General features: G+C 44.4%; 1 protein-coding gene across 4 annotated transcripts in view; it reads right to left on the bottom strand.

Annotated features, from left to right (window-relative positions):
- robo1 (roundabout, axon guidance receptor, homolog 1 (Drosophila)) overlaps positions 1 to 27,023 on the bottom strand; it is a 278,020-nt gene that overhangs the window by 82,618 nt on the left and 168,379 nt on the right. For all 4 annotated transcript variants that reach the window (XM_035623252.2, XM_047335711.1, XM_035623253.2 and 1 more), the window contains one exon: positions 26,104 to 26,430. In XM_035623252.2, coding sequence (XP_035479145.1) covers positions 26,104 to 26,430 — 327 coding nt within the window. The remainder of the gene's footprint in view (positions 1 to 26,103; positions 26,431 to 27,023) is intronic.

The following is a 27,023-nucleotide window of genomic DNA, read 5'->3' as shown; positions in this document are numbered from 1 at the left end:
ACACACACACACACACACACACACACACACACACACACACACACACACACACACACACACACACACACACACACACACACACACACACACACACACACACACACACACACACACACACACACGTGTCCTTCATCTGTCCATGGCTGGCTCAGGTCCAGCACTATATCAGTTTCCACCCCCTAGTAATAAATGTTAATATTCAGTCTTGCTCAGCACCATTCTGGGTTATTATTACAGCAAAATGAAATTAGCGAAATAAATTCTGTCAGTGCACTGCTAGAAATAAGCAATAAAAAAGTGCTTTTCGATGTTTAATGAACACATGCTATGTTTAACCGCAGTGGCAGCACAGATAGCCTGTAGCAGAGTGCCGACAAACGCATGTTCTCAAAGGGCTTCTGGTCTTTGTCACTGCACAGCTCAGAGCACTTCAAGTGCTGTGCCTCGATTGTCAGTTTGCTCATATTTTCCCCCAGCCTGTTGGTGGAAAATTTACAAGAACAGTTTTAACAGTTTGTTATTTCATGGGCTGGCAGAGCCAGTTTTGCTGAGAGCCTTGTAAATGTCTTTTAGGGCTTCCAATAATCAGCGGGGCTATAGTCACTTTGGAGAGTTGAGTACATGAAAGTAACTGTTTCCAATAACCTATCGCGGAGAGACATATTGAAAGGAGTAAAGTAATTGGTGTGTGTAAATGTTTGGAATGTTTGCTAAAGCTTCCTCTTCAGCTTGTATAAAAAATCATCTTGTCATCTTTAATAATTTTCAGTTTTCAAAGCATAGAATATGAGAGCGGCTGTTGTAGTATTTACATGCACAGGGTGGTTTTTGTGACAGCTTCAGCAACTGCCCTGCACAAATCCTGTCTCTCATCAGTCTTTATTGAATAGACGGCTGAACTGAACAGTCAACACACCTGATGAAACCTGCACATACACACATGCACTGTTTCACACAAGCAAGACAGACCAACACAATCTATTAACAGTAATGAGCATATACTAGTCAGGGGGATCTCAGGGTGTGACATCGGTAGAAAGCTAGGGGGCGTGCCCCCCGTTTCAGTGCCAACCTGCCATCTGCGCTCAGCACTGGCAGAGTTAATGAGGGGATTAGGCCCACTTGCACAGCCCTGGGACAGGACCCCTACCCTGCCACCAGCAGGAGCTCACCACACCGGCACTTTAATATGGCTAACATGACAGAGGCAAGGTGGGCTACTGGACACATGCTGAGCTGAAACCCCACGAATTTTCGACATGCAAGGACACGTGCGTTGTCTGTTTGGCCGTTCCTTCATGGATGAGACTGTTTTTGTGTGTGTGCACTTTTCATGGATGTACTAATAAAGGACTGTATATCTGAACGTGAAGCGAGCTACATTATAGCACTCAGCCCTGGGAACAGTGGGAATAACTCCTCATTTGGCACAGACAAATGAGCGACTTTATTAAAGAAAACCGGGAGGCAAAACAAATCTGTTCACCTCGAAAAGATTAATATTTGGAGAAAGGGACAATCTGTTGCACAAAGCAGGAATATGTTAGCAGCCCTGTTGGGCACTGAACCCTTGCAGCACTGGGAACAGACCACTGTTTACACCCAACATGCCATCAGCACCCCCAAACCACCTCCTGAGACTGGACGTGTTGAAGCACTCAGTCCCTTTACACTGGCCCACAGGAGCATGGGGGCCCTTGGACCTCCCCCGCTAGCAGAAACATCTTCATGTGTTCCTGGGTTCTTCCTCACTTCCATCACCACCTCTGCTCAACATATAACACTGAGGTAGTGCTCCGTTGCAGGAGGTGAGGAGAGGAGGGCAACAGCCAGTGACTCCAATGGCAAACGGCCACAGAGAAAAATAAATCACTTTGAAAAAGGCTGGTTACAAAATAAATGAACGGATAAATGAATAAATCCACTGACCTTGGGTGCAATTAGCCCTTAATCACTGCACGCTATCTGCCCTGGGAGATACACTGATTAAAATTTACAATGAAAGGCAACAGGGGGGATTTATGTGGAAATACCTGCCAGGAAAGAAGAACAGCCACAAGCATCCAGCATGACGCTCACACTTCATGAAGCTCAGAATGTATTATTAGGGGTTTTGGGAAGTAATGAAATGTTAGATCTGAAAAAAACCAAAACATGAATATGCCCCTGGAAATGCTAACCATTAAATGTATTGTCCACAAACATGTAGTAGCATTCCTGTTGGACATTTTAATTTAAAACCTTTCATGGTCAATAATGCCTCCTGACCACAGAGAGGAAACTTAAACCACGAGTCAAATAGGGTTTTGGTAAGAATGTTAATTCACCCTGTCCCCTCTGTCTGAGCTTGTTTCTGTCCACAAACTGCTGCTGATCCTGCTCCCGCAACTAAGATGGATGTTCTTTCCTCCTCCTTTCCTTTATGGCGGTAGGAACCATCATTATCCTGCCCACCACCCACACTACAGAACACCGCTGAGGATGAGAGCAGAGACAAAGTCGAGTCTGTACAAACATCCGTAGGTCAGACGTAACCTTATCATTTGGAACACAATCTTTATTTTTCCTTCTGCGCCTTATGAAGCTACAGTAGTCTTAAGGATTAAGTGGCAGACTTCCCATGAAAGACATGGACAATTATGTTTATGTCACTGCTGTCCCTTTCTCCTTCCCCTGCCCCCCTCCGGTGTGCCCGTCTCTCCACACTGGCTGATCAAGGCCCTGGGAGCCCTGTAATAACAGTCTGTTTAGACACTCATCACTGATTGTCAATTAGAGGTTCTGTCTCCTGTGACCTCCAACACAGAAGCTTTAAGGAGCTGCTGACAGGCTCAGTCATCTCTACCTGGTTAGTCACCGTACTATTTAAAGACCACGTCGCCTCAAAACCTCCACAAACTGCTGGACGTCTCCAGCGCGGCCGAGACAAACACAGTTTCACTCAGTGTTTGCAGGCAACCAATAAATACGAATGGACAAAGCCAGTGTCTAATGGCTCAATGCACTATGTGTTAATAACCAAATAAAATCACTGGGACTCTCTTTGGCATGAGTCATCGATGTTTAACCAAAGCCCAATAAAGAAAAAACAGACCCTAGAATAGACTCAAATGGAATGAATGGCATGGCTTTTTTCTATGCTTCATATACAGCCTATCAGAGCCTGGCAGAGCTGACGGAACATTGTCCAGTGGTGGTGTTTTATTGGACGCTTGTATTTGTTAATGTGTCTGGGCTCCTGCACTGTTGAGGGAGAAAAAGTCTAACAGAGAGGCTGTTGTGCATGGGTCTGGCTTTGCTCCACTGTCCCTTTCCAGCCAAACTAGCATATTCACACTTTCTTTTTTATTATAAAGTCTTATGAACTGGGGCCACTCTGTGTGGGTGAATAGTCACTCTACCTCTTCATGCAGAGTATTTTTTTTTAAGTTCACAGTGTCAGCTGGTCTGAGAGCAATTGTTTGTGAGAGTGCTTTTTGCTTCACTTTCATCACCGTTTTCGAGTCCAGTTTGCCTCTGTGTCTTTCTGGGCGGCTGAATAGCTGCCTGCGCTCTCTCTTTCATTGCGCCCTCTCTGTTGCTGGAACAGAGACGCCGAGGCAGGGCATGGGTCTTAAATAAGGGCTTGAGACCTGACACATGTGGCCTGTGAACTGACAGCAGCTTTGTGGCAGAGGCAAGCGGGGTGGGAGTTGGGGGCCAGGGGCCAGGGACACTTGGAGAGGAGAGACAAGCTGAAGGAGCCCCTTGAGAAACAGCCTGGCTCAACAACCACAACAACACCTCAACAAGGGGCCCAGTCATCCAGCAGAGTCATGCTGGAAGGAAAGGAAGAAACGGTACCACTGCTAGATGCCAACAGGAACCAAGACTCCCTACGTCAGAGAGAGAGTTGGAACACTAAAGGCCGAGGAAAACCTAAAAGAAAAGGGGGATAGATGATAAACATTAAAGAAAGAAGGTTAGTCGAGACTGAAAGGAAAGCAGGCACACTCAGTGGGCTAACCCCCGTTTCTGGTTGTCACAGGCAGGAAGCTGGAATAAATTCTGAAGAAAACAAGTTGAGCAAAGGCTGGGTAAAAGAGATGTCGTGAAGGAATAGAAGTAGACAGGTGAGAGAGGAAAAGAGAGCACCTTGAAAGTGTGCTGTGTGTCACTACACATTGCTGCTGCATGCACCGTGCTACCTGTGAAAAGGCAAGCAGGGAGAAAAACAACTCCAGAGGATACAAAGAGAAACAGCTAGAAATAGTTCAACGTGACAGCAGGGAGATAACTTAACAACGGATTGGAGTGAGAATTCATGAGAGTCACGTTTTATTAAAAAATTAGATGTGGATCGGCAACATATCACTGCGTCAAAATTGGCGGTATTGGTTTTCACCAATAGTAGTTTGGCAAAAGCTCTACGAAGCTGAAAGAACTACAATGGGAGGGGAAAAGAAAAGGCCATGAGGAGGAGTGGGTGGTTTTCCAGAACAGCAGACAAAGAGAAAGACAATTACAGAGGCTCTAAAAATCTTTTCAGTGAATTTTGCTGGGAACCGTTCCTCCTCCATCTCCCTCTCTCCTCGTCTCCCTGAGTCACTGCGCTGTCCTCTGGCCTGTTCCCAGCCTAATCCTCCACTTTACCTCCATCTCGGATGATTTCACAGTTGTCAGTGAACACAGAATTTCCTCTTTCTTTTCCCGCAAATGTTAACTGGGGAACATGCCAAGATGGTGCCGAGATAGCAAAACTGGCCAGAGGAGAGAAAATGTCTCGCAAGCTGGCAAACGCTTGTTAGGGTTCTCCACAACGCCGAGTTAAATCACTTGGCGAACAGTGTTGTGCAGTGGGTGAAAAGATCCAGACTGGAGTTGCCAGTGGAGTGGTCACACCAGCTAATGTCCCCCGTTTAACATTAGAACCATCAACAGTTCAGTCACAAGACAAGAGACGCTCTGTGGAGCTGGAGATCTAAGTCAAAGGACTACTCAAGACTCAAACACGCACGCACCCACCCAACGACCCACCCACCCACACACACACACACACACCCACACACCCACCCACCCACCCACCCACCCACACACACACACACACACACACACACACACACACACACACACACAGACACACACACACACACACACACACACACACACACACACACACACACACACAGGCACTCTGAAGGTCATGATGACATCCCCACCTGTTCCCCACCGATCACCCGATGTCCACACATTGTAATGGAAGTCGTGTCTGTGGCTGGACCTTAAGGGGACTGATCAGGAGCAGGCTCTGTCTAATTGCAGTTAGCGAGGTCATTGTCCTTCCTGCAGCTAATGTGGATTTACTGACACTAAATCCTGCCTTAACAAGCCCCGGAATCCGCCTCTATCTCTGTTTATCTGTACAGCTGTGCAACATGGACAGTTTGGATAACAAGTAAAAGAGACGGTAGCTAAAGGTTTTAAAATGCCACTGAACATTAAATCCCCTCTGTCATGTCCACAATTGATTCCCTCCCTACAGCTGCAGCGCTGCTCTGTTTTCTACACGTCACATCTCCTGAGCTTTGTGCCATGGAGCTATGCCACTGGTATGCGACTACTACGGCGGCGGAGTGAATGAGGTTTTGAAAAAGGGGGTCAGAGTGACACCGCTGGGGTAATGTTCTTGGCATAGACGGCACCATGTGTTACCCGGCTGGTTACCACATACACACAGAGGAGTGAGGTGTGGTAACGGTAAACAGCCCCGACACAGGAATGCATGGGGCAGTAAAACGCTACACAGCGCCATTCTTCACAGCATCCACAGCTCAGCAGGGACACAAATATCAACCTTTCACCCGCACGCCCTGTTCGACAAACATTCAGCATACTTTGAGTCTCCCACTGTCTATAATTGCTTTACTGTCTATGACTGACTGTCCGGCATTCCTGCTGTTGATCACTGACATGCTTGTCAGCAAGTTTTTTTTAAATTATTATTATTATTATTAATAGCTCTGTGAGTAAACCAGTGGAGGTTTAGCATAATACCACAGGGGCCATGCTGGTGAATACCAAAGTGGTCGCCTCCGGGACAGAGCCACAGAAAATGGCTCCAGAGTTGGGGGCTGTAGCAGCTGAGGATTGAGAGACTGATGCACGAGACAAAAACAAAAAATGTTTTCAGGGAAAAACATTGCAGGGGGACAAGAGATGTCACCCTGAATAACAGTCCAGTAAATTGTACTGCACTGATAGGCGACGTAAATATGAGTCAACATTTGTTCTGGACGAACCTGGTAGATTCAATAAAAGCAAGTGTCTGTGACGAATGAGAGGAGGTGCGGCCCATATACAGTGCCATGGATCATTTAGTCCAATGTCAACACAGTAGGGCAGCAGAAATCAAAGCTTGTGTGACATTCCGTAGTCAGAGGTGTCTGTGTCTGTGCACTCGTGTGTTCAAAAAACCGAGCCCCTCCAACGCTTTTTTTGGTGATGAATCCGAACATTTCTGGCCAACTTAAATCTTTCCTCAGAGTCGGTCAACAGTCTCAGGGACGGATGTGTAAAGAAAGAAAAAAAAGAAAAAGCAGAATGACAGTCGGCAATTTATTCTCTGCTCAATATGTCCCTCCTCGTGGCGAACACGGTCACTGTTTATCCCACTAAAGCTTTTAAATCTTCAGCCTCCACCTTTTCTGGTTTCCTGTATGTCACAGTGCGGCAAAAACTCCAGGTATAACATGAAGCCACATGTACTGTGCTCCTTCCATTCTTTCAGAAAATTCCCAGGGACATTGGACAGGCGGATGATTTAACAAAGAGCTGGGATTAAAACAGCGTGGAACAAGGTGCTTAAAGCAAAAACAAAAAAAAACGAAACAATGAACGATCAGGAAGACTGCACAGGGAAGATAATTAATGAATAGCTGCGTCAAATTATACAAGCTGTAACAGTGGGACCTCTTGTCCTACTTCTGCTGTGTATCATGAGCACACGCACACACATAAGGGGGAGGAGGAGGAATTAAGCGGTTCCAAAAAGAATTTAATAGTGATTTACCAACAGACGTTCCCATAAAAATGTCTTCAGGAAATAAAATATGACACAGCATGGGTCATTAGGAAACACAGAGAAACGCTGGCAAACAGGGACATTCTTACCATAATGATACTGAGGCCACACTGCATTTGGTCTAACCCCAAACTTTAGGTTAATGTGGTGGTCAGGGGGATTTTGTCCTTCGGAGGGGTTTTTAAACTCACATTTATTTGTTCGACTGTCGGGTAGTGAGGGCCACAGGGGAAACCGACATGCCCCAAAAAACACTGGACAGAGCCGAATGGTCTGGGAACTATTTTATATGGAAATCCTGAAAACACGTTTGCATGAAAAATTCTCCGACCAGGAAAACCCCCCCCCCACACATCTACTGGTCAGATAAGGAATCCAGTTTCCAGAGCTGTGTATTTACTACATGGTGTGATTTTTAAATTAATATTCAAATTTATTCAGTTCGTGAGGTCCTGCCTTGAATTGTGTGAGGTTATTCTCCCAGTGTCGAGAAAGTGCCCGTTTTCTGTGGCAGGTAATTGAGAGCAGTGATGTGAATAGAGTGTCGGATATGGTGAAGGCCTGACTCTCCCCTCGGCGTCAATGTCTCTCTGAGGCCCAGGAAAGAACCATTGTTCCATCAAGGGACACAAAAAAAGGATTAATTTGAATTTGGTTTACAATGCCATGCCTTTCAAGTTAATCCATCTGGCCTGTGCCCCGGACTTGCCAGCTAGTCCCTCCATTCCCCATTCATTCTGCCAGAGCTCTTTGTCTACAGGAGGGGTAAATGTCAACTCCACCGCTGCTTAGACAGGCCGAGCAGTGAGAGATACTGAGACAGATAGAGCAAATGAAGACAGAAAGAAATCGGGCAGATTTTTTTTTTTGCGTTTTCTAATCACTGAATGCATATATTTTTTCTTGACTAATTGCTCTCATGTCTGTCTCTTGTGCTCAATACAAGTAGGTCTGATCTATTCAGAGTCAGATAATATATACCTAGAGAAAATCTCTGAATGCGGAGGAATTATCCACAGTAATGCTGTAATTTTGCTTTAACAGATTGAGATCTGGCACTCAGATTCCCATTAATAACAGGCTGTGTGGAAAAAAAAATAGTCATGTCCTTCCTTCCTGTGAAGTTACTAAGTGACCTGCATTATCCGGCACCCCTGCTGTGAGTGTTAAGATGAGTCTCACCATACAGCCATCATGTCCCCTTCCCCCCGAAATACAGATCCTACCAAATTACTATAACGGCTTCCTGAGGCACAGTTTGCTTGCTATTTGTTTGTTTGTCTCCTTAGTTTAATTATTTCTTCACATTTTATTTTCTTTCACTTTAACTGTCACTTCCATGCTTTCCAAACGCGGTTGCATTAAAAATTAAAAACATAGACGAGAAAAAGAGCGCCTCTGAGAAGCAGAACAAAAACCCCAAAATATAACTGCCATAATTCCTGCTGTCATTTCCAAACTCACACATTGTGGTTTTTTTCAGGAGAAGTATCCAGAACTTTCCACCTTACTTGAATGGGAAAGTGGGCTCAGACTTTTTTTCCCTACTGTGATATTGATAATACTGCATCCACTTAGTGCTACACAAGAATATAGACATAGAATGATCTTACAAACCTGGATAAAATGCCATCATTTGTGTAACATGAGGTGAAAAATAAAACCAAAGGAATAATAGTAAATTAAATGAGAATGAAAATAAACCCCCTGAATAAGAACAGTTTTAATGATAATATAATGTAATAAGATTTATAAAAAAGTGACGCTAGAATTACTGTCTTTATGGATTGGGTGGATGTACAACTCAAAACCATAATACACAAAACAATTTAGGGGGAAAAACTTATCATCACTGGCCAAGACAGAAGTACAGCCTCTCCTTACCCTCTCCCTGATCCTGTGGATGCTGCCAGAGGGACGGTGAGACCACTGATCTGTGTTTTTGCTGCACAATTCCCAGTACACCCCCTGAAGGACACAAACCTCGGCATCTCAATGCAGGACAAAACTGAACAGTTGCAGCAGCAATCTGCATGTGGAATGTGGTGTGGAGAAACAACTGGGGAATCCAGGTGGGGTTTTTCAAGTCACTTGGCTTAACAAGCCTTTCAATTAGCCGGCGCAGCAATCTACAATGGCAGATATCAATATAACTCAGAAATATGGTTCATTTGGAGCTGAAGTTAATTAATGTAAATTATCTAGCTCCCAAGAGAGCAAAGTAAAATACAGATAGTGTACAGTGTACAAAGAACAATGGAGGGGAAACTGATTTTAATTAGAGATGTTTTATCAAACAGCTCTTCCTCAGCTGATGTCCTCCTGGCGCCATTTAAATACTCCTCTGCATTAGTCAGGCAGCTCACAGTAAAATGGATTATGCATGGACTACATCTGTATAACTCTCCATAGATTATGAAATATGGTGAAAATTCTCCACTTGATAATTTAGCTTCAGTTCCAATAACAGCACTTACTTACTTTGTCCTGTTTGCAAAAATGTAGCATAACAGGCTAACTTTGATCTTTTATTTATACACAGTTATATGCTGTGCACAGAGCTTTTCAAAGGCAACGATCTCTGCACAATTTCCAGATTTATCCAACTTAAAAGATTTTGTGAAATTGACAATGCAAAAATCTGCAACATATATTCGAAAAAACACAGACAGCTGTACGGTTCTTCCTAGGGCAAACGTGCAAATGATGAAAAAAAAGGGAAAATGTTGGTGATCTAATTAAATTAAGATAAAAACAATAGTAGAAGGCCAACTGTGATGCCTAAAGGGGGTACTGCACTCCAATTACAGATTTGGGTTTTTTAGGTCAAATCTCAGTAGTATGGAAGAGGATTTAACTAATATTCAATTACACAGTGGCTTAGTTCTAATATAAGCCAGCAGATTTAGCTGTCACTCAGTGTCTGACAGCATGCAGCATGTAAAACTGGAGAAAATGGACATAGTGTTGTGGCCATGTCAGATGTGTTTAACCTACAAAGATCCTGCATTCTGCGTACGCCTCCCGGTACACAAACATGCTGTCAACTTTGTTTACCAGAGGTCTTTTTTTCACCGTCCAAAAATGTGTCAGATTTCTGGCCAGTGTCACAAATCAGATTCACATTGCATGCTGCATAAACTGCTCGTGTTTACTTCAATGCAGCCATTCTTCAGTGCAGAATTTGACACTTTATACTTAAACATTGCGAAGCTAAGAGTTGGAGAAATGCAGCGCACAGTCCCCCCACACAGTATCAAGGTGTATTGAGGTGGACAGCTCATACCACCCCGCTCTCATACACCATTAGTCCTGGCTGTGTGTTGCACATTCCAGCCCCCCTGAGTGTGTCCGGGAAGTGGGGCCCCTCCACTGTGGATCCATGTATAGAGTGCTAATCCACCGCTGGGCCATGCAAAACAGGGGGACGACCAAACATAAATAAATAAGAATGAGTTGAATCCCTGTCTACTTTTCCCATTTCAATCAAGTGTGGGGATGGAAACCAGACGGCACGGTCGCATTCAGGGGTCAGTCCCGGCTCAATTAGAAAGACCCTCACTGAAAACAGTGAGCGATTATTTTTAAGCCCTTAAAGTGTCTCTCCCTGCTGGCTGAGAAGTGGGGAAGTGGGGCTCAGGCAGAGAGACCCCAAAAAAAAGGTTCCTTTGCCCCCAAACCCGCCTTTCTCCCCACACCGGCTGTCAAAATGTATAAAGTTTATACACAGAGACAGACGGGATTAAAGGTGCAAGGAGGGAGGTCAGTGAGAAGGGAAAGGGAGATTGAGGACCCCCAACTCGCTCACTGACAGATACCAGTTGCCGACAAGCGCCAAGTTGAGGCTGGTCACCAAGACCACACTGCTGCGGAAAAAAATACCTAAGGCAGGATCAGTAAAGTCTGGAAACTAAAGCCCACTCTATTCTCATCCCTCGTTTAGCATTCAGTTCTGGGCCAGTATATGCAGTATAATGAAAGGCACCATGCTGACGGAAAAGGAGTGGAATGCATGGTAGTGCTGCTGGTTTATATACCCAGAGAGCATTATCATGTAAATGGTAGTTAATGTACGGTAAAAACCCCACTTTTACAAATGATAGCAGCTGAGCCTCGGAGAGGGACGGATGTATCCTGAACGTAAGTGCTCTTTGGGGACACTATCCCTGCTTTTTGTCTACGACATCAACCAGAGGCAGCTGAAGAGCTTCTCCCTGACAGTAAACCCGTGCATGCTCAGGTTTGTGAATCCTGTAGCTGGCTATGTCATGTTTCCTATTGTTTCCGACGCTAAAGTCTCCTAAGCACACATTTGGTTCCCATGAATAACTGAGGAGTCTTGTGATGTGGTGCTCTGTTTGTGAACTAGAGGATCACTGGGGGTATTTCAATAAAACTCCGCTTGGTAATCATTTAATTACCCCGATGACATCGAGCTAGTTTTACAGCTGAAAAAATATTGACACACTATCTCCATCACCAGTCTTCAGTCTTCACCCACAGTGTCATTCCACCATGAGCATTACGCATAGCACAACAACATGTCATTTCCTTAATGCCAATCCCTTTCATTTTTGCAATTATGGCGACTACACCTCTTGGGATCCGGAAAATAGGAAATATATTTTCAAGAAAAGGACAGTTTTTTGCAGTTTAGTGATGCAGCATGCATGGCGGGCAAATGAAGAAGACACTTACTGTCCATGGTAGAGGAAATGTGTTCCTAACCCAGGGGTCATACTGTGGCATTGCCCTTTATCAGAGTACCTCATCTACTGGTCAAGTCCGGAGACTTTTAACTCTGTTTGCCAATTACAGGCCTGCACTGTCAGCGGGACAAAGTGATGCTGGAGCTCCCTGATGAATAAGGGAATGTTGAGGGTATAAATGAGTTTCATCTGGAGTCGGCCCGCACGTCCACACTGCACATACAAGTACGCACTTGTGTGCACACTTCCACACCCACACACATCCCCGCTGAAAGATTTCCCCTTGGGTCTCATCTGTCTCACTTTGTTTCACAAACTCACTTGTGATCGTTTGCAGAAAAAAAAGAAGAAAAAACCCTTAGAGAGCATCTGTTTAACTTAGTTCTACAGGAGTACAGTCCACAGTCTTAACTTAACATCAAAGCTGACCGATGAATATGGTCCCAAAAGTACTTTGCGACTATGAAAACTCGCTACAGATCAAACGCGATTACTGTACTGTCTCCGGTTTTGTAGTGATTGGTCCTCGGAAGAGTTCTAAAGGTATAAAGAGACTGAGACACAAGATTAAATCTGCTGAATCTTATGTGGATGTGTTGCAATAATACTTAAATTTACCCATTTATAAAAATGGGAAAGGAAATTTCATCAATTCTCTTGACATTTCCTCTCTCTTCAAAGATATTCCCAGAAACCTGAGACAAATGGGAAAACTGTTAAGATAAAATATTGTTCCCATTACAACACTGAATTCCTCAGAATGGCCAGATAGTAATACAGAGGGGCAATAAAGATATGTATTAAATGCCTTGACTATCATTTCGTTCCAGCGAATCTTTTGTCATCAAGCTGGATCGATGCTTGTACTCCATCTGTGGCTGAGAGGATTAACAGACGGGCTAAGGGAGTCTTATCTCACCTTGCAGAGATAAATCAAACGGGGACACACAGCGCTGCTCACACACTGCTCTGTAGGGCAGCAGAGAGCGAGAAAGGCATCTGAACAGAAAAGCCACACACAGCCTCCGCGCCAGGGTGTTTGTTTAAAACCTGCTTAAAGGGTTTACTCCTGGCTGCCCTCAGGAATGAGCAGCCAATGGCAAGTGTTGTTTGGAATGGACAGGATGGTCACCTTGATCTCGTCTCCTGTGACAGGTTCCAGACAACGTAAGACAAAAAAGCTGTCTGCCGAGAACCTGGCTTAGGTTTTTTTTTTTACCTCTGACCAGCCTCTGATGTTTCATACCTCTCGGGAATATCCCGACACCTACTCACGCACACTTGTTTTGTGGTGCGAACATAAGTCCAAGCAGCGAATAAACAATCTGACGTGTGAACCTGTGGAATCAAATTCACACACAAAGCATCAGAAAATGCCAGATTTACAGGCTCCCAAAGGTCACAGTATTATGTGGGCGACAACCAGAATTTCTGCAAAAGACACAGACTCCTAGCAGACATCCACAAATGTAACAGACAGCTGTAATACTCACAGTTATGCATCACAAAAAAAAAGTCCCAGCTGACATTTTCCTTCTCCTTCATGCCAGCGTGAACGTTATAGGACTCCTTACAACTTTATGTTCAAGATGAATAACAGTTGATGTTCAAGATGAATATATTTATATTTATATGAGGACAGCTATAATAACATCTGCGTGTCTGGAGGACAAGGCTGGCTTTATGTGACCTTGCCCCAGGGGAAATAGTTTGAATGTCGTGAGGGACAAAAAGGAAACTATATTTTCTGATACAATTCAAGCTTGAAAGAGCTGCGGCAGAAATGCTTTTTGTGGCAAAGCAAATCAGGGGAAGAAAAAAAAACTGGTGTCTGTCTGAGTAGTGCTGATTTGCCGCTGAGACTTATCATTGCTGCAGATACTAACCAAATACCACAAGTACAGAAGGGGATACTAACAAGCTAATAAGTATGAAAAATTAAACTATGCAACTGATTTTTTTCTATAGGAAAATATTTTCCATTATTTCCATTTAGAGGTTGAGGGTGTGTTTAAACTTCCCCAAGCAATTATAAATTATTGATCTGCAGAATTGTCTCAAGAACCTGTAATTACACAGAGCTCAGTCCAAACGATTACCTGATGAGAAGCGCATTTAAGAGAGAACACGCTAACAGGAATCTTGATAGAGTCAATGCGTCTAAATGAGGAAATTTGTGTGCACAATGGGCTGAAGGTAAGTGTAATTATGGTCTTGAAGGGATATTCAATGTCATGATGGGAACTATTTTAACAGCTGAATAGATCAGGAAAACACTGTGATTCAGATGTGGTCGAGGTTATAGCTCATGTTGAAGACAGGGAATAATATGTATTTAAATAGATGGAGAGTAGATACAGATGGTGAGAGAGTCCTTTCATCTTAGAACACTATCATAAATTTTTGCATATGAAAAAGTCCCATGCCATAAAGAGGGTGCCCTTGTCAAGGTGACCTCTGGGGCGTGAAACATCAATGGATCAGGTGCAGGCCAACTGTTCCATTGAAGGTGGGAAGCTGAAAGGAATCGTTGCAACTTCAAAGAAACCACTGGCAAATCACGGGGAAAAAAAAACGGGGACGCATATAACAGTTGACATCAATCAATAATGGTCAAGGAAATAGATTCCCTTTGTGTTGACCAAAAGCAGTGCTGGAGGGGCATCTTTCTTCTCAGCCTCCACCAGAGTACAATTGCCACGAAGTGTTTAAGAGCGTGAATTGAATTTAAGAGCAACTTGCATTTTGAACAAACTCTGCAGCACCAAGGGATGACAGCCAGCTGTCAGGCCACAGTGGTAACTGACTGCTTCACCACTGAGGACAGTGTCTGTTTGCCAACAGCAAATAACCGCCTCTGGCCCATTTAGTACCTTCTCTTTTTCTTCTTCTCTGTTTCTAACAAAAGCAGTCTGCCATTGAGATGACACGAGTTCTTCTCAGCGGCCACCACTGCACGGTCCGATCAAACACAGAGCTGGATGTGGAGCGAGCCCAAAGCCAACACAGTAAAGAACTCTGAACTAACCAGAGTACATGAAGGCTGCATACTGCCAGACCAACACAGAAGAATTTAAAGTCCCTTCTGTTTTGGCTCATTTGTCATCCCGGCATTTAGTTTGCATGGACAAGTGTTCATTGGTCATGAAATTGAGTTTATGACAAGGGCAAACACCAATAAGACCACACAAGGAAATGTAGGGACATCCAATTGTCCGTTTTAAAGCAATGCAGTACTTGATACAAAATATTAGATCTTAAATCTAATTGGTCTAAAGTCAGAAACGTTCACATCAGTTAAAATGTTGTCAGAGTAAAAATCCAAAAGTAACATACAAAGGAAAGGGAGCCTGATGAGTATGAAAAGAAAAGAAACATCAGAATGAGTAACATGAGCAGCAGACCACTCCTTAGGTTTTAAGTGGATCAGAACAGGAATCAACCTGTTAGGGTTTCAAACATTATTGCTAAACACAGGAGCCCTAACACACAGGAGGAAACATATTCTGGTAGAACAGACTGGTATAAAGTGGCTCAATGCCATGGGGCTGCCAATAAGCAGAACAAGCACAAGGAAACTACAGAAAAAAAAGAGAGCCTCGGTACAAGAGCTGATACTTTAGGGAGATATCTCAGCTGGCAAGTGCGGAATGAACCAGCAAACGCAGGCACACACCTATAAACACATACGCTCTCACTAACAAATGTCACACAAACGCACTCACACAGTCTCAGGGACACACACACACACACATACATTCTGTGGCAGCATGCGTATAGCAAGAGAGTTGCCAGCTGTCAGAGATCTTTGAGGGAACAGAACACCACCTGTCCCCTTATCTTCCCCTCGCGAGCCAAGAGAGACTCTCAGTCCAACTGGAGCCTCAGCCTCATACTCTCTCATCCCACGCTTAATGGCAGCTTGTCCGCTATTTTCTCTTCCACAATTTATCCCCGTCTTTGTTGTTCCTCCCCATCTCTCCTTCTGCGCTTTTTGATCTCAAAGCACCAGATTCCATGCAATTATTCTGCATCACATCAAGGCTCGTCCGACGGGAGCAAATGTTATACCTGCAGCCCTGGCAGCGATGAGGCCCGCAGAGGCTGGTATGTGGGGAACGGTGGACAGTTTGGCCAGATGTTCCTGTTGTTGTTGATGTTCCTAATCCAGTACGTGTGTGTGATGGGGTGCAAGGTCAACATTGCTCCGTCTCTGTGTTTACACTATCTCACTCTTTCACCTCCCTCCCCTCTGTGCCATTGTTTTGCTTTTGGTGAGCTTGAGTGTTTGGGTGCAGACAGGTTGATAGAAGCCAGGCTCAAGCATGGGCAACGTCCAACCACAGCCAAACCACGTTTTGCCGCTTTCTGAGTAAAATCATTCAAATGTTTTGAGATGGAGGCGGGCGATGGAGTTGGTTCTTAAATGATAGCACAACAGTCCCAGTTGGTGACTATGGGAATTAAACAGTTACACTCATGTCTGGTACGGTCCTGGTGCTGATGTTGACAGCTTTGCTGTGGATATATGGGAGCATTCTCATGATATGTGCTGGCAGCTAGATGACCATCAGTCAAGTAAGAGCAACAAACGCAGTTTCTAGGTAACCAGCTGTAGTGAGGATGTATATGATGGTAGTGCTAAGGGGCCAGAGTTCCTCCGAGTAACACACACGCAAGGGCACGCACGCGGTTGTGGAGACCAGGCCAATGTTTTTCAGACAAGTTGAGCAGCACTAAAGCAGATGGAGGTCCCCACTGGGTAGCAGAGCTAAAATTAACCCAACAAGCTTAGCATGAATTACGCTGGGCCCCTGGGCAGGTAGCCTGCATCCTAGAGGATTGAGGCAGGAGCAGGGCAGGGAGTAGCAGGCCAGCAGGGACCAGACCGCAGCTGACGAAAGGTTTCATGAAATCAGGAGGGTCCCCCTCGTACTCGGAGCAGTCAGTCCAACTCCTCGGAGGTTGAAAGTGAATTTACATGGCAGTGGTGAACCTTGGGTAATGTGATTAAATCCTGGCAACACACTGAGCGATGATTAACTTATTCTCTCCCCTCTCTGTGCCCTTCCATGCTGCCTCTTGCATTTCTGTCAGGCAATCAATAAGCTATTATACCTCCAAACAGTGGGGTAAATTAACTTACAGGCTCCACCTGCAGAGTCGGCACTCTCACCTAATCCCATTGGCAGGGAAAAAACGAGACTTGACGCAAAGGCCAGAGCCTACGATCATCTGCTGCCACACCATGATTATCAGCATGATGCTTGTGGAGGAAAGAAAAAGAAAGGTTCTGAGGTCTAAACATGGCCCTAGTGGTCACACTGTAAGGCTCTGCAGTATGGGAGTCCCTCTTGTGAGTGAGTAACGCTGGACTACAAGCACAAGAATGGGGTACTACTGGTTAAATAAGTGTTGAAAACCAGCATTTGTGAATTTCACATCCTGAGCTATCTTTGGGGATGTGAAGAAATCTGGGAAAAGGACTAGTTAGTCCCACCGGGGTCACCGAGGGGCTTTCTAACCCATCCATCAGATGGGAGCCAATCGGCTAAATGGAGCTGAGGCACCACTGACAGATTAGAATCTGATACTGGTGCAAGGCGGAGACAGAGAGAGGGGTCTGGAAGGGAGAATAGAAATGTCACCCCCAAGCCTAACAGCAGCACTATGGTCATACAATACCGGGCCTCACTGAGTCAGATGTCAGCCATTTCAAACTTACCCACAGCAACACTGACTACTGTTTGAATTTTGAATGGATCCTCTCTACTTTTCTCCTCTTACACATGACGTCCCCCTGTCTGTCTTTTATCCAACTCTTTGCAGTATATGGTTACATGGAGATCCCTTTGTGTCCTTGCCACACCCTGTTCAGAAAGGTCAAGCCAGCACAAAGAAGAGGTGAGGGTGTATCTGTTCTATTCACCGCTCACTCAAGCAGCCCTTCTCCTCATGGTCCTAATTAGACTATTGTATATGTTTACATACACTCTACTGAGGATAATTATGTTCACCGCACATGGAGTTAAGCCTGAGGTGCGTAAACTACATCTCCTAAGTTTAAACGATGAGAGAAAGTCCTTCCAGATATTACCTGCATACTTTCAATTATGTCCAGTGTCAGTTGGTTGCTTTTTTGGTTCATCCGTTTCTTTTTTTAAGCCTTTTGTAGTTAGGACAATATTACTGTGGTAATGAAGTCAGGGCCTGTATTTGTAATGTGAGACTTAGTGCGTTGATTATCTATAGCATGACAGAAAGGTCAGGATAACAGAGAGCTTGCATAAGAAGTTCACCACCATAATGAGCAACGACTCTCACTTAAGCCGGTCCTATTTTAGGACCCACTCTTGCGTCCGTGACACGACAAGGAGAAACAAATTTTCTCCCAATTGTTGCATTAATAATCAGATTATCTTCCACGGCAACCAAGGACAATTAGATGACAATTGGATGCCATCATCTATCCCCTGTTTGCGTTTGTCATTGACTGATGGCAGGGCTGTGACTATCCACAGACAGCAGCAAATAGACTGCAATTCATTTGTAGTCAGATAGCACGGGGCAGATCATTATCAGTGTTTGGGTCTACTGCTTACCTCACCGGCTCTTCCTGCCTGTCACGCTCCAGGGTCAGTAACATGCTATAACTCTGATAAAATTTCACATCTTCTCCTTTTTTTCCCCTCACTCCTTTTCCCACCCCTTCTACCTCACAAAAGGTCTTGGAAATACATGTTTGTCCTTTTTTGCCTCAGTCTTTCTCTCTCTACCAATTCACAGGAGACAGATTGAAGGAAAGCAACAGAGTGGGGGGAAAGGAGAGGGAGAAACGGAGAGGAGGGGAATCGAAGAGATAGCCTGTCGAAAGGGAAAAAGAGATCAGATAAAAGCTGATGTAGTGGCACAGAGTCTGTTTCCTGTGTTATCAGTACATAGAAACTGATTACAAACAGCCAGCCAGCCTATTGCTACTGTTGGGAAAAAAACAAGATGTGTGCCATATACAAGATGCTGCAGTTCATTGTCAATATCACTCAAATATCCAACTAAAAGTCAGTTTTTTGTTTCATATTTGTCGAGTATGTGCATGATATTTTCTGCTCTCACTTTGTTCCCTTGCTGTGCTTTTCCAGGAGTTCACAGCTAGATGTCTGCAGTTGCCTAAGAGTTAGCGGGAACGTGCAAAATTATCAATAGGTGGTGAATTGGTGGCCTGTCTCTTGGAAGTAAACAGTGAAGACAAGGAAGAAAAACAGAAGAAAAAAAGTCAGTCAGGCCATCACAAGGCCTGTGCTGCCTCACCTTAAGTTGACTGTGTGCCCCATGAGCACATTTTTCTAACTTTGCCAAAATGTTGGCAGAAAAATCTCAGAAAGTTCCAGTCTCCAAACCCCTTAATTCTCCCTAACTCCATCGTCTCGGATCGAGGAGCATGATAGAAGGTTTCAAGTAAAGGCTTAACCCAGGTTTAATAACCAGAGCATATCAGCAGAGCGGAACGCCTCGTCATATGACCAGACGCACGCACGCACGCACGCACGCACGCAAGCACGCTCACACACACACACACACAAACACACACACACACACACACACACACACACACACACACACACACACACACACACACACACACAAACGCGCAGCCTCTCCAGCCACAGGAGAGGTTCAGACCAAGAGGAGATTACACCTCACAACAAGAGTAATACCCAGGTCTCCGCAGAAGAGGTGGAGATTAGAGTCAGCAGCGTACATTCATCAGGTTCTCACAAGCACTGACACACAGCTTACCACCAAGAGCATTTATCACACATGGATCAGAGCCAAATTCAAATATTGGAAGAAGAAAAAAGATGAAATATGTAAGTAAAAAATAAGCATACTGCACACTGAAACATGCAAAAACACAAACAACATAGATGGGATTTTAAGTGAAGGCACTCTGCTATCAGTGCTCCTGCAGAGTGGTCGGAGAGGACTGTACTGGAACTCAAGAACTCACATACTGTATCTTATCTGCTCTAGACTACCACTTCACGATGTTAATATCATACTTCACAATCCCAGGACACGGCACCCGTCCTACCCATGTGTTCTGTACTATAACCAGAGACGAGGATTACACAGAGATGAATAAGAAGCAGCCACTGTGGTGACGTGGAGAGAAAAAAAAGAAGCTCTGACGCAGTTAGAGTTTAGGGGAAGTGCACAGACACCCAGAAAGTAGACTGTGCAGTGGCACTGAATCCCGAGAAGTCTGGGAAATGTCACGGTGTGTATATGGAAGGGACTCCAAAAGAATGCAAAGAAACAGAGGAAAGTGCTTAAAGTGGACTCCATAAGTCAGCATTCCCTGCCTTGTTAACAGAGACAAGCCATTTCCTACATGAATGCACTGAGACAAGATCTGAAAAGGGAGGGGAAAAGAGGAGTCGTGCAAACAGCTGTGTTTAGCACATCTAATGCATTTCGTTCTCTATTTTTACACAGAGAGAGAGAGATCAAACGGGCACATATCTATCACACTACACTACAGAGACTAACTCAAGTGTCACCCACTGAAAGGTATTTCAGGTCACCATTAAAATCTCCCTCATTTACTCAGGCTCTGTTTATTGTTTTATGGTGCAATTTCCCTCCCACAGTAAATTCCACTGATGATAAACTGATAGCAGATAAAGATACAGACTGGGAACCACTGAGAATCACATGAGATGTTGTCTTGGTCTCTGAATTTTGATTTCCCTTGTTTTAAAATCTTAAATGGTGCCAAGCTTTGTCCTTATTCGTTCTTTTGTTGTTGGGGGGGAAAAAATAGAAGACGGGATGAAGGGTGTTCCGGTGTACTTTTGGAGGGCATGTCATACCTGTCTTCCCTGGCTCAGTGGGCTGTCAGTGACGGGGGAGCACGGAGTGATGGATGGGACTCTGGCCAGGCTCCTTTACCCATGTCTGTACACCTGCCCCTTTAGCTCACATACAGACTCCTTCACACAACTCTCTGCTAGACATTGTTCACAAGACCAGTGAACACACGCTGACAGATTGATGGAATCAAGCACATACACACACACTCCCCAAACACGGGAGGCCTTGCCTCACCCAATCTTGTTCGACCGATAACTATACAAACCAACCCATTCATTCTACTTTCTCTCCCTCTGCAGGATGTGTGTTCTCTTCAGGCCTTGAGCCAGTGTCATCCACTGCTACACTGCTCTTTCTCTCGATGAGCGTGTTCACCGCTTGGCCTCGCATCTAGCCAGCGGCATTCGTTTTGGTGTGGGAGGGCTATGTGTGGGCGAAGTTGTGCTCGTGTGTTTGTGAAAACCATGATGTTGTTTTTTTAAGTCCCCAAAAGTGACATTTGACAGATTTTTACATGACTGAAAGAGACACGCGCTTCCTCTTTCCCTTCACTTCAGGCTGCTGTCACTGCAGGAGTGACAACTGCATTTTGGGCTAGTCATGTCAGCTGTTGTATGCCAAGTTGTGTCTTATGCATATTAAGTCAATCGGATTCAAAGTTTGAAGGTATGTATCCAGGTCACTAACAAGCACACCATGCTGTCAGAGGCAACACACATGTCTGCAATGCCTGTCTTGCAGCGTGTCACAGCAATTCTGCACTCAACATGACATTTGGGTATTGACCAGGAGCAAATAGATACCCCGGGTTTAATTAAATGGTATGCATTGATTTATGCAAACGCCCTGAAGTGCTAAATATGCTAAGTCAAACAGACCACACGCAACATGCATGATAAAACTTTTTTCTACATATATGGATTAATAGAAGACTACGTGAAAGGCATGTGCTGAACATATCTTCTCAGCAGAGGTTTCGCAAACACGAGCTAACGGTTATGTGCTGCTGGAAGTGTAATTAGACAGTAGCCAGTTGCTTCCCATGTTCTGTAATGTCAAGATTAACAGCATTGGACTAAAATAGCCAGCGACTTAACACCCAACTATTCAGGAAAAAGATAATCTCAAACCAGCACATCATTTATTACATGAAAACACTTCTAAGCCAGCAGCATGCATGCAAAACTTTTTAAGATTATAACAGTTCAACATTGAGCGCCGCACGCACCCCTGGGCCCTGAGATTGTGGAAGGGGGTCTGCATCCCAACATAAAACAAATTGGAGTGGAGGCCAAGGAGAGTCTGTGGTGTGGAGCCCACGCCTCCGCTGCATGTTGACTCATGAAGCGGACCCTGGCTGTGCCATTTTCACCAATTTGCTCTGAACCTCCCTGAGACAAATAACTGCCACAGAGCAGTAACACACTCTGCTTCCAGTCTCCAGGCAGCCTGCCAGTGCACTCACTACCGATTCTGCTGGGTTTTTAGCTGTCCTGACTTTTTTTTTATTATTTGTTTTTATCAGCCTGCTTAGGCTCTCTCATTCTCTGCGGTGTCTTTTTCTCTTCCTCACTTCCCTGTTTCTGTCTTCACCTCAGAGTCTCATTTTATGGTTGGAACTTCTTAATATAGGCCACACAGAAAAAGGAGGTTACATGACACCTGGAAATAACAAAAACAGACTAAGAAATGTGAGCTGAAAGTTAATGGAATTCAGAATCTGAAAGCTGCTGCACTTAATTGTCACTCTTGTAATAATTTAATGAAAGGCAAAAGCCATGACAAATAAATAATTACTCTGCCACCAGCTAATGGAGACGCTCTTGGAATCACAGGGCTTGTTCCACTTTTGTAGATAGCAGTGGAGAATAATGAAGAGTCAGGGGGAGAAACGGGTAAGTGCAGGGAAGAAAGAAATGTGATATAGAGTAAACTCAGATGTTATGTGTCAAGAAGAGGGTTTCGTTTGGGGGGAGTTGAGCTGAGGAGGACAACATAAAGACCCCGAGTCTTTGAGAGCCAACAGATGTAGTACAAGGGATTTCCTGCAAGAGAGACAGGCGGACCCTCAAATCAGTGGGAGGTTGCACTGGGGGGGTGGTGCCTTTAGAGTGGCGCATGCCAGCCAACTGTCCTCCGCTCTGCAGATGACCCTTAAGAATGGCCCCAAATCTGTCAGGATGAACCCAGCCTCCTTCAACACGTCTGACGCCTCGACCTTCCCCCAATAATCAGAGTCAGTGAGGGCAGCTGGCTGCACACGGTGACAGAGATTTCACCGAAGCATCGAGGTCGATGAGACTGAGATTGGTAGAAAAGAAATATACGCACTGGACCAAATTCCATTCAACAACTCTTTGCTTCTGTTGTCCGTGGCTGTAAAAAAAGTAAACCCTCTGGAGGAGCCTGCATGTGTATATAAGGCCCGCAGCCAACACTGTGCGGTCAGCACTGTGCAGTCGGCCAGGCCACTAGACGGCAGGCCCTGAGGTTATCGCCTGCTCGAGTGGAGCAGTGTGTCGTCCATTACCTCACTTTACTATCTCCGCATCCAGGAAAAAGGGAAACAGGCTATTCATAGAGCCTCTCGGGGCCTCATGTAGAGCACTGGATAAAACTTCTGTGACTTATCACAGAGAACACAGTGCACAGCATACGTATTGTATTGAGCCTATGTGTCTGTCAGTGAATACTAAATAAGAATAGACACATTAATTTCGGATCACTATTGTATTCATATATACATGTACATATTAATCGATTTATGACTGTATTTATGTCCATCCTAGTATAAAGATATTACATTGCAATCATTGTTTTGAGAAGGGCAGCATCCAACATTATTTAAGCCCCCCCCCCAAAATAAAATAAATAATAATATGTGCATCAATTTTTAGTAGCATGAAACAATTTTCTGTTCTTTTCTATCACTTGTTTCAATCTCTTACTGAGTTTTAGAAAAAAGAATGGCACAAGTCATGGAAACATGTTGCAAATACTTTTTTGTAATAATATAGACAATCAGTTCTTTATCTAAAGGCAGCCGTTTTGCCCAAAGGAAGTTCATTATTTGAACAGAAAAAGTAAACACGAACAAGAGGGAAATAATACCAGCTTCATCGTATTTGAATACACAGGGCAAACATGATTCATGGTAAGTGCATTAGCTTAGGCCTTGGGTTGAGAGGCAGAGATAGAGAGATTGTGGGCTGTACTGTACATGTGGTTAATGATAAACCAAACAAACTGGGTAGGCGCTCGTAGTCTGACAAAACAGGACTTGTTGAAACTTGGATTAGGCTGACAATCACTGGTGAGTAAGGGAAACCGTGAAAGCTGGGCTTTTAGATTAACCTTTCCAAAAAGCTGTGTTTTTAGCTTTTAAAGTGAAAACGTTAGCATTGAGAGCTTGGCAAAGTAAACACAATTAAAACCTGAACTTCCTGCTTTGGAGTTACATTGGAAATTAAAAGCTTAGTGGTGCCTTCAACTCACTCTGACACTGGGTACAACACCCTGTCCACAGTGTTCAGCTCATAACAGTATTGGCATGACAAGCATCTTTAATGACAACAAGGAATCCAACATGCTTTAAAATGCTCTTATATACCCCCATGAGACAGAGCTATTGCTGGCAGATTCCTCGCTCTGCCTTGTGAAGAAAATCTCAGCCTTTCTGGGCTTTTTCTTTTTTTTTTTTAGCCCTATTTTCTGCAATTGGGTTCCATCTTGGTTGCTCCGACAACATAATTATACATAGTTAAGCATGAGTTGCAGAGAAGGGAGTGAGAGTCACCAACTAAGCGAGAAGGAGAGAGAGGGCCGGAGCACAGTGGCTTGTCATTATGGGTCTGTTTGAACCTTATACAGAATAAGCAGCCCAAACTTGAGACGGAGCAAATGGTGCTCTGTACTCTGGTCCTCACATGTCCCGCCAAGTGTCTTGTTTTTCTACTTGAAAAATCCACCTCTGAAATAAACATAGTATATCAACTAGCACTAAGGCGACTGACCTGTGGAAACATGTAATACGTGTTCCACACTTGAGTTGTCTTGTACTTTTCGTATAGTCAATATGCCTCTAAAGCAGTTTGGACCATTACATTTAGATTGTGAAGAATTGTAATTTTCCTCTCATCACTCTGCACTTTTTCTTTTCATTTCCTCAGTTCATCTCCTCTCTAATCATCTGTAGGGATACTCCTGCTCCCAATTCAGAAGCACAGCCCATGAAATACACCATAAAAAAACCCAGTTTATGATCAGGAGGAATCTCTGATCTGATGCTTCTCACTTTACATTTCACTTAACTGACGTTGTGAAATGGAAAAAATGCAAAACAGCACTCGCAGCAGAGCAGTTTTGTCTCATCTGTACACAACAGAGAACTGACTGCAGCTCAAACCTGAACATTGACAGCAGGCAGCCATACTCTATCTGACTAACACCTCAAACTAAAGACTATTACCCTCAATGAGCATGCAGTCCATGCCCATGCAACACACACACACACACACACACACACACACACACACACACACACACACACACACACACACACACACACACACACACACACACACACACACACACACACACACACACACACACACACACACACACACACACACACACACACACCATTCTTTCTCTCCCCATCTTGATTAGATTACAGTGAGCGGGTTGGTGACAGCCTCTAGGCATGCTAGAGGAGCGGTTGATATCTGAGCTTTCCGCCTCAGCCTTCACTCTCAACCAGTCAAGAGAGTAAAGAGATAATATATCTGAAGAGCTGACCTCACCAATGAAAGCAGCTCTTAAAGAATCATGGGAACAAATTTGCCAACACAGGTCACCACTCACAAAAAAGAAAGCGTAGTCACTCTTTTCTCTATATCACATACCTGTCGACCAAAAATACTCCTTTCTAAAATGTCTGTAAGCCTGCTTGTTGACCTTTGTAATGCTTAAATCCCATTTACATCAAAGCTAGCCTGTCATCACATGTAGCAGATTGTAGCAGATGATAAAATGAATCACTGATACTTCAATGGAAGGGTGACTAAAAAAGATGACTTAACACAGGTGCAATGACTGCATTTCTTTCGAAAAACTTCTATTTATATCTATCTCTGTGAAAAACAGCAGAAGCAGGACCAAAACATAAAGGGCTTTGTTCTCATTGTAGCTCCTGACCACCTACCAAGGGCCCTTTAGAGGAGCACTCACCCTGGAATGATCAGGCCACTTCTCCCCCAAGGCTCCGCAGGCTTGCAGAGCCCGCTGGGCCAAACACATCCTGCCCATCTCCTGAGAGATTATCCAACTCAATGAACACATTGAGTACAGACACTGTGGAAGAAACTGGAGCCTGCTATTCAACTGCATCTAAACCCAAACTCTTCCATTCACACCCACGCTAGAGGCCAACGAAGAAATAGAAAGACATGCTGCACTTACTCGCTACTTCCAGTGAGGCATTGTGGCTCACCGCCTCTCCCAGGTAGTTGCGGGCAACGCAGACATAGGAACCTTCGTCCGGTTTGCTCCTTCTTCCGTGGACGATGCGCAAGAAGAAGAGGGAGCCACTGGGCAGCAGCATGCGCTGAGAACGGGGATTGTCCCTGTCCGTTTCCACTCGCTCGCCATCCTTGTACCACTCCACTGTTGGGGTGGGCCGCCCCTCTGCCTTACAGTTGAGAGTGGCCGGCTCCCCTTTGGATACAATCAGGTCAGAGGGGTGCTCCACAATCCTAGGTGGGGTGTCCTCTTGGCGCAGACGGGATCCTGAGAAGAAAATGACAAGATGGAATTTACTTCTGCAAGAATTCATTCCATCCATTGAATAATCATATATTTAATCATAATAATATATTTAATTATGAAAGCGCTTTTCATGAACCCAAAGCGCTGGTACAAAACAAAACAGGGTAAATGAATGAAAGTCCTTATTTAACCGTTTCAATTAGATATGCCTGCTGGCTTCCTCAATGGGAAGCTTTTAAAGGAAACTCAGTATTAAGAAACTGATGGTGAGCATCTTTGAAATCAGACGTCAAGAAATGACCACACACCAGTTGATTCTCCTACCCAGTGACCGAAACATTACCTGGGAGGTAATTTTAAAAGTTTGTGGGAGCGTCCACTGGTCTGCGGACATTTGTCTTCTGGTTTTCATCGCTTATGTCCAGCACCTAACACTTATCAAGTTTGGATGTGCGTTGCTATGGTATAAGTTCTGGGCTTCTTTGAAATACCTTGCAGAATTTATTCTACCAGAGAGGATCAGTAGTTGTGTTGCAGTTATTGTTCCATTCACCTCTTCAGTTCCACCTATATTTGTTTTCATGGTCATTAATTATTGACCTTTATGTTATGTA

This window comes from Scophthalmus maximus, chromosome 11 (assembly GCF_022379125.1).
Source record: "Scophthalmus maximus strain ysfricsl-2021 chromosome 11, ASM2237912v1, whole genome shotgun sequence".
Classification (NCBI taxonomy): domain Eukaryota; kingdom Metazoa; phylum Chordata; class Actinopteri; order Pleuronectiformes; family Scophthalmidae; genus Scophthalmus; species Scophthalmus maximus.
The sequence above is the reverse complement of the archived record's forward strand: the minus strand, read 5'-3'. Positions and strand labels throughout refer to the sequence as shown.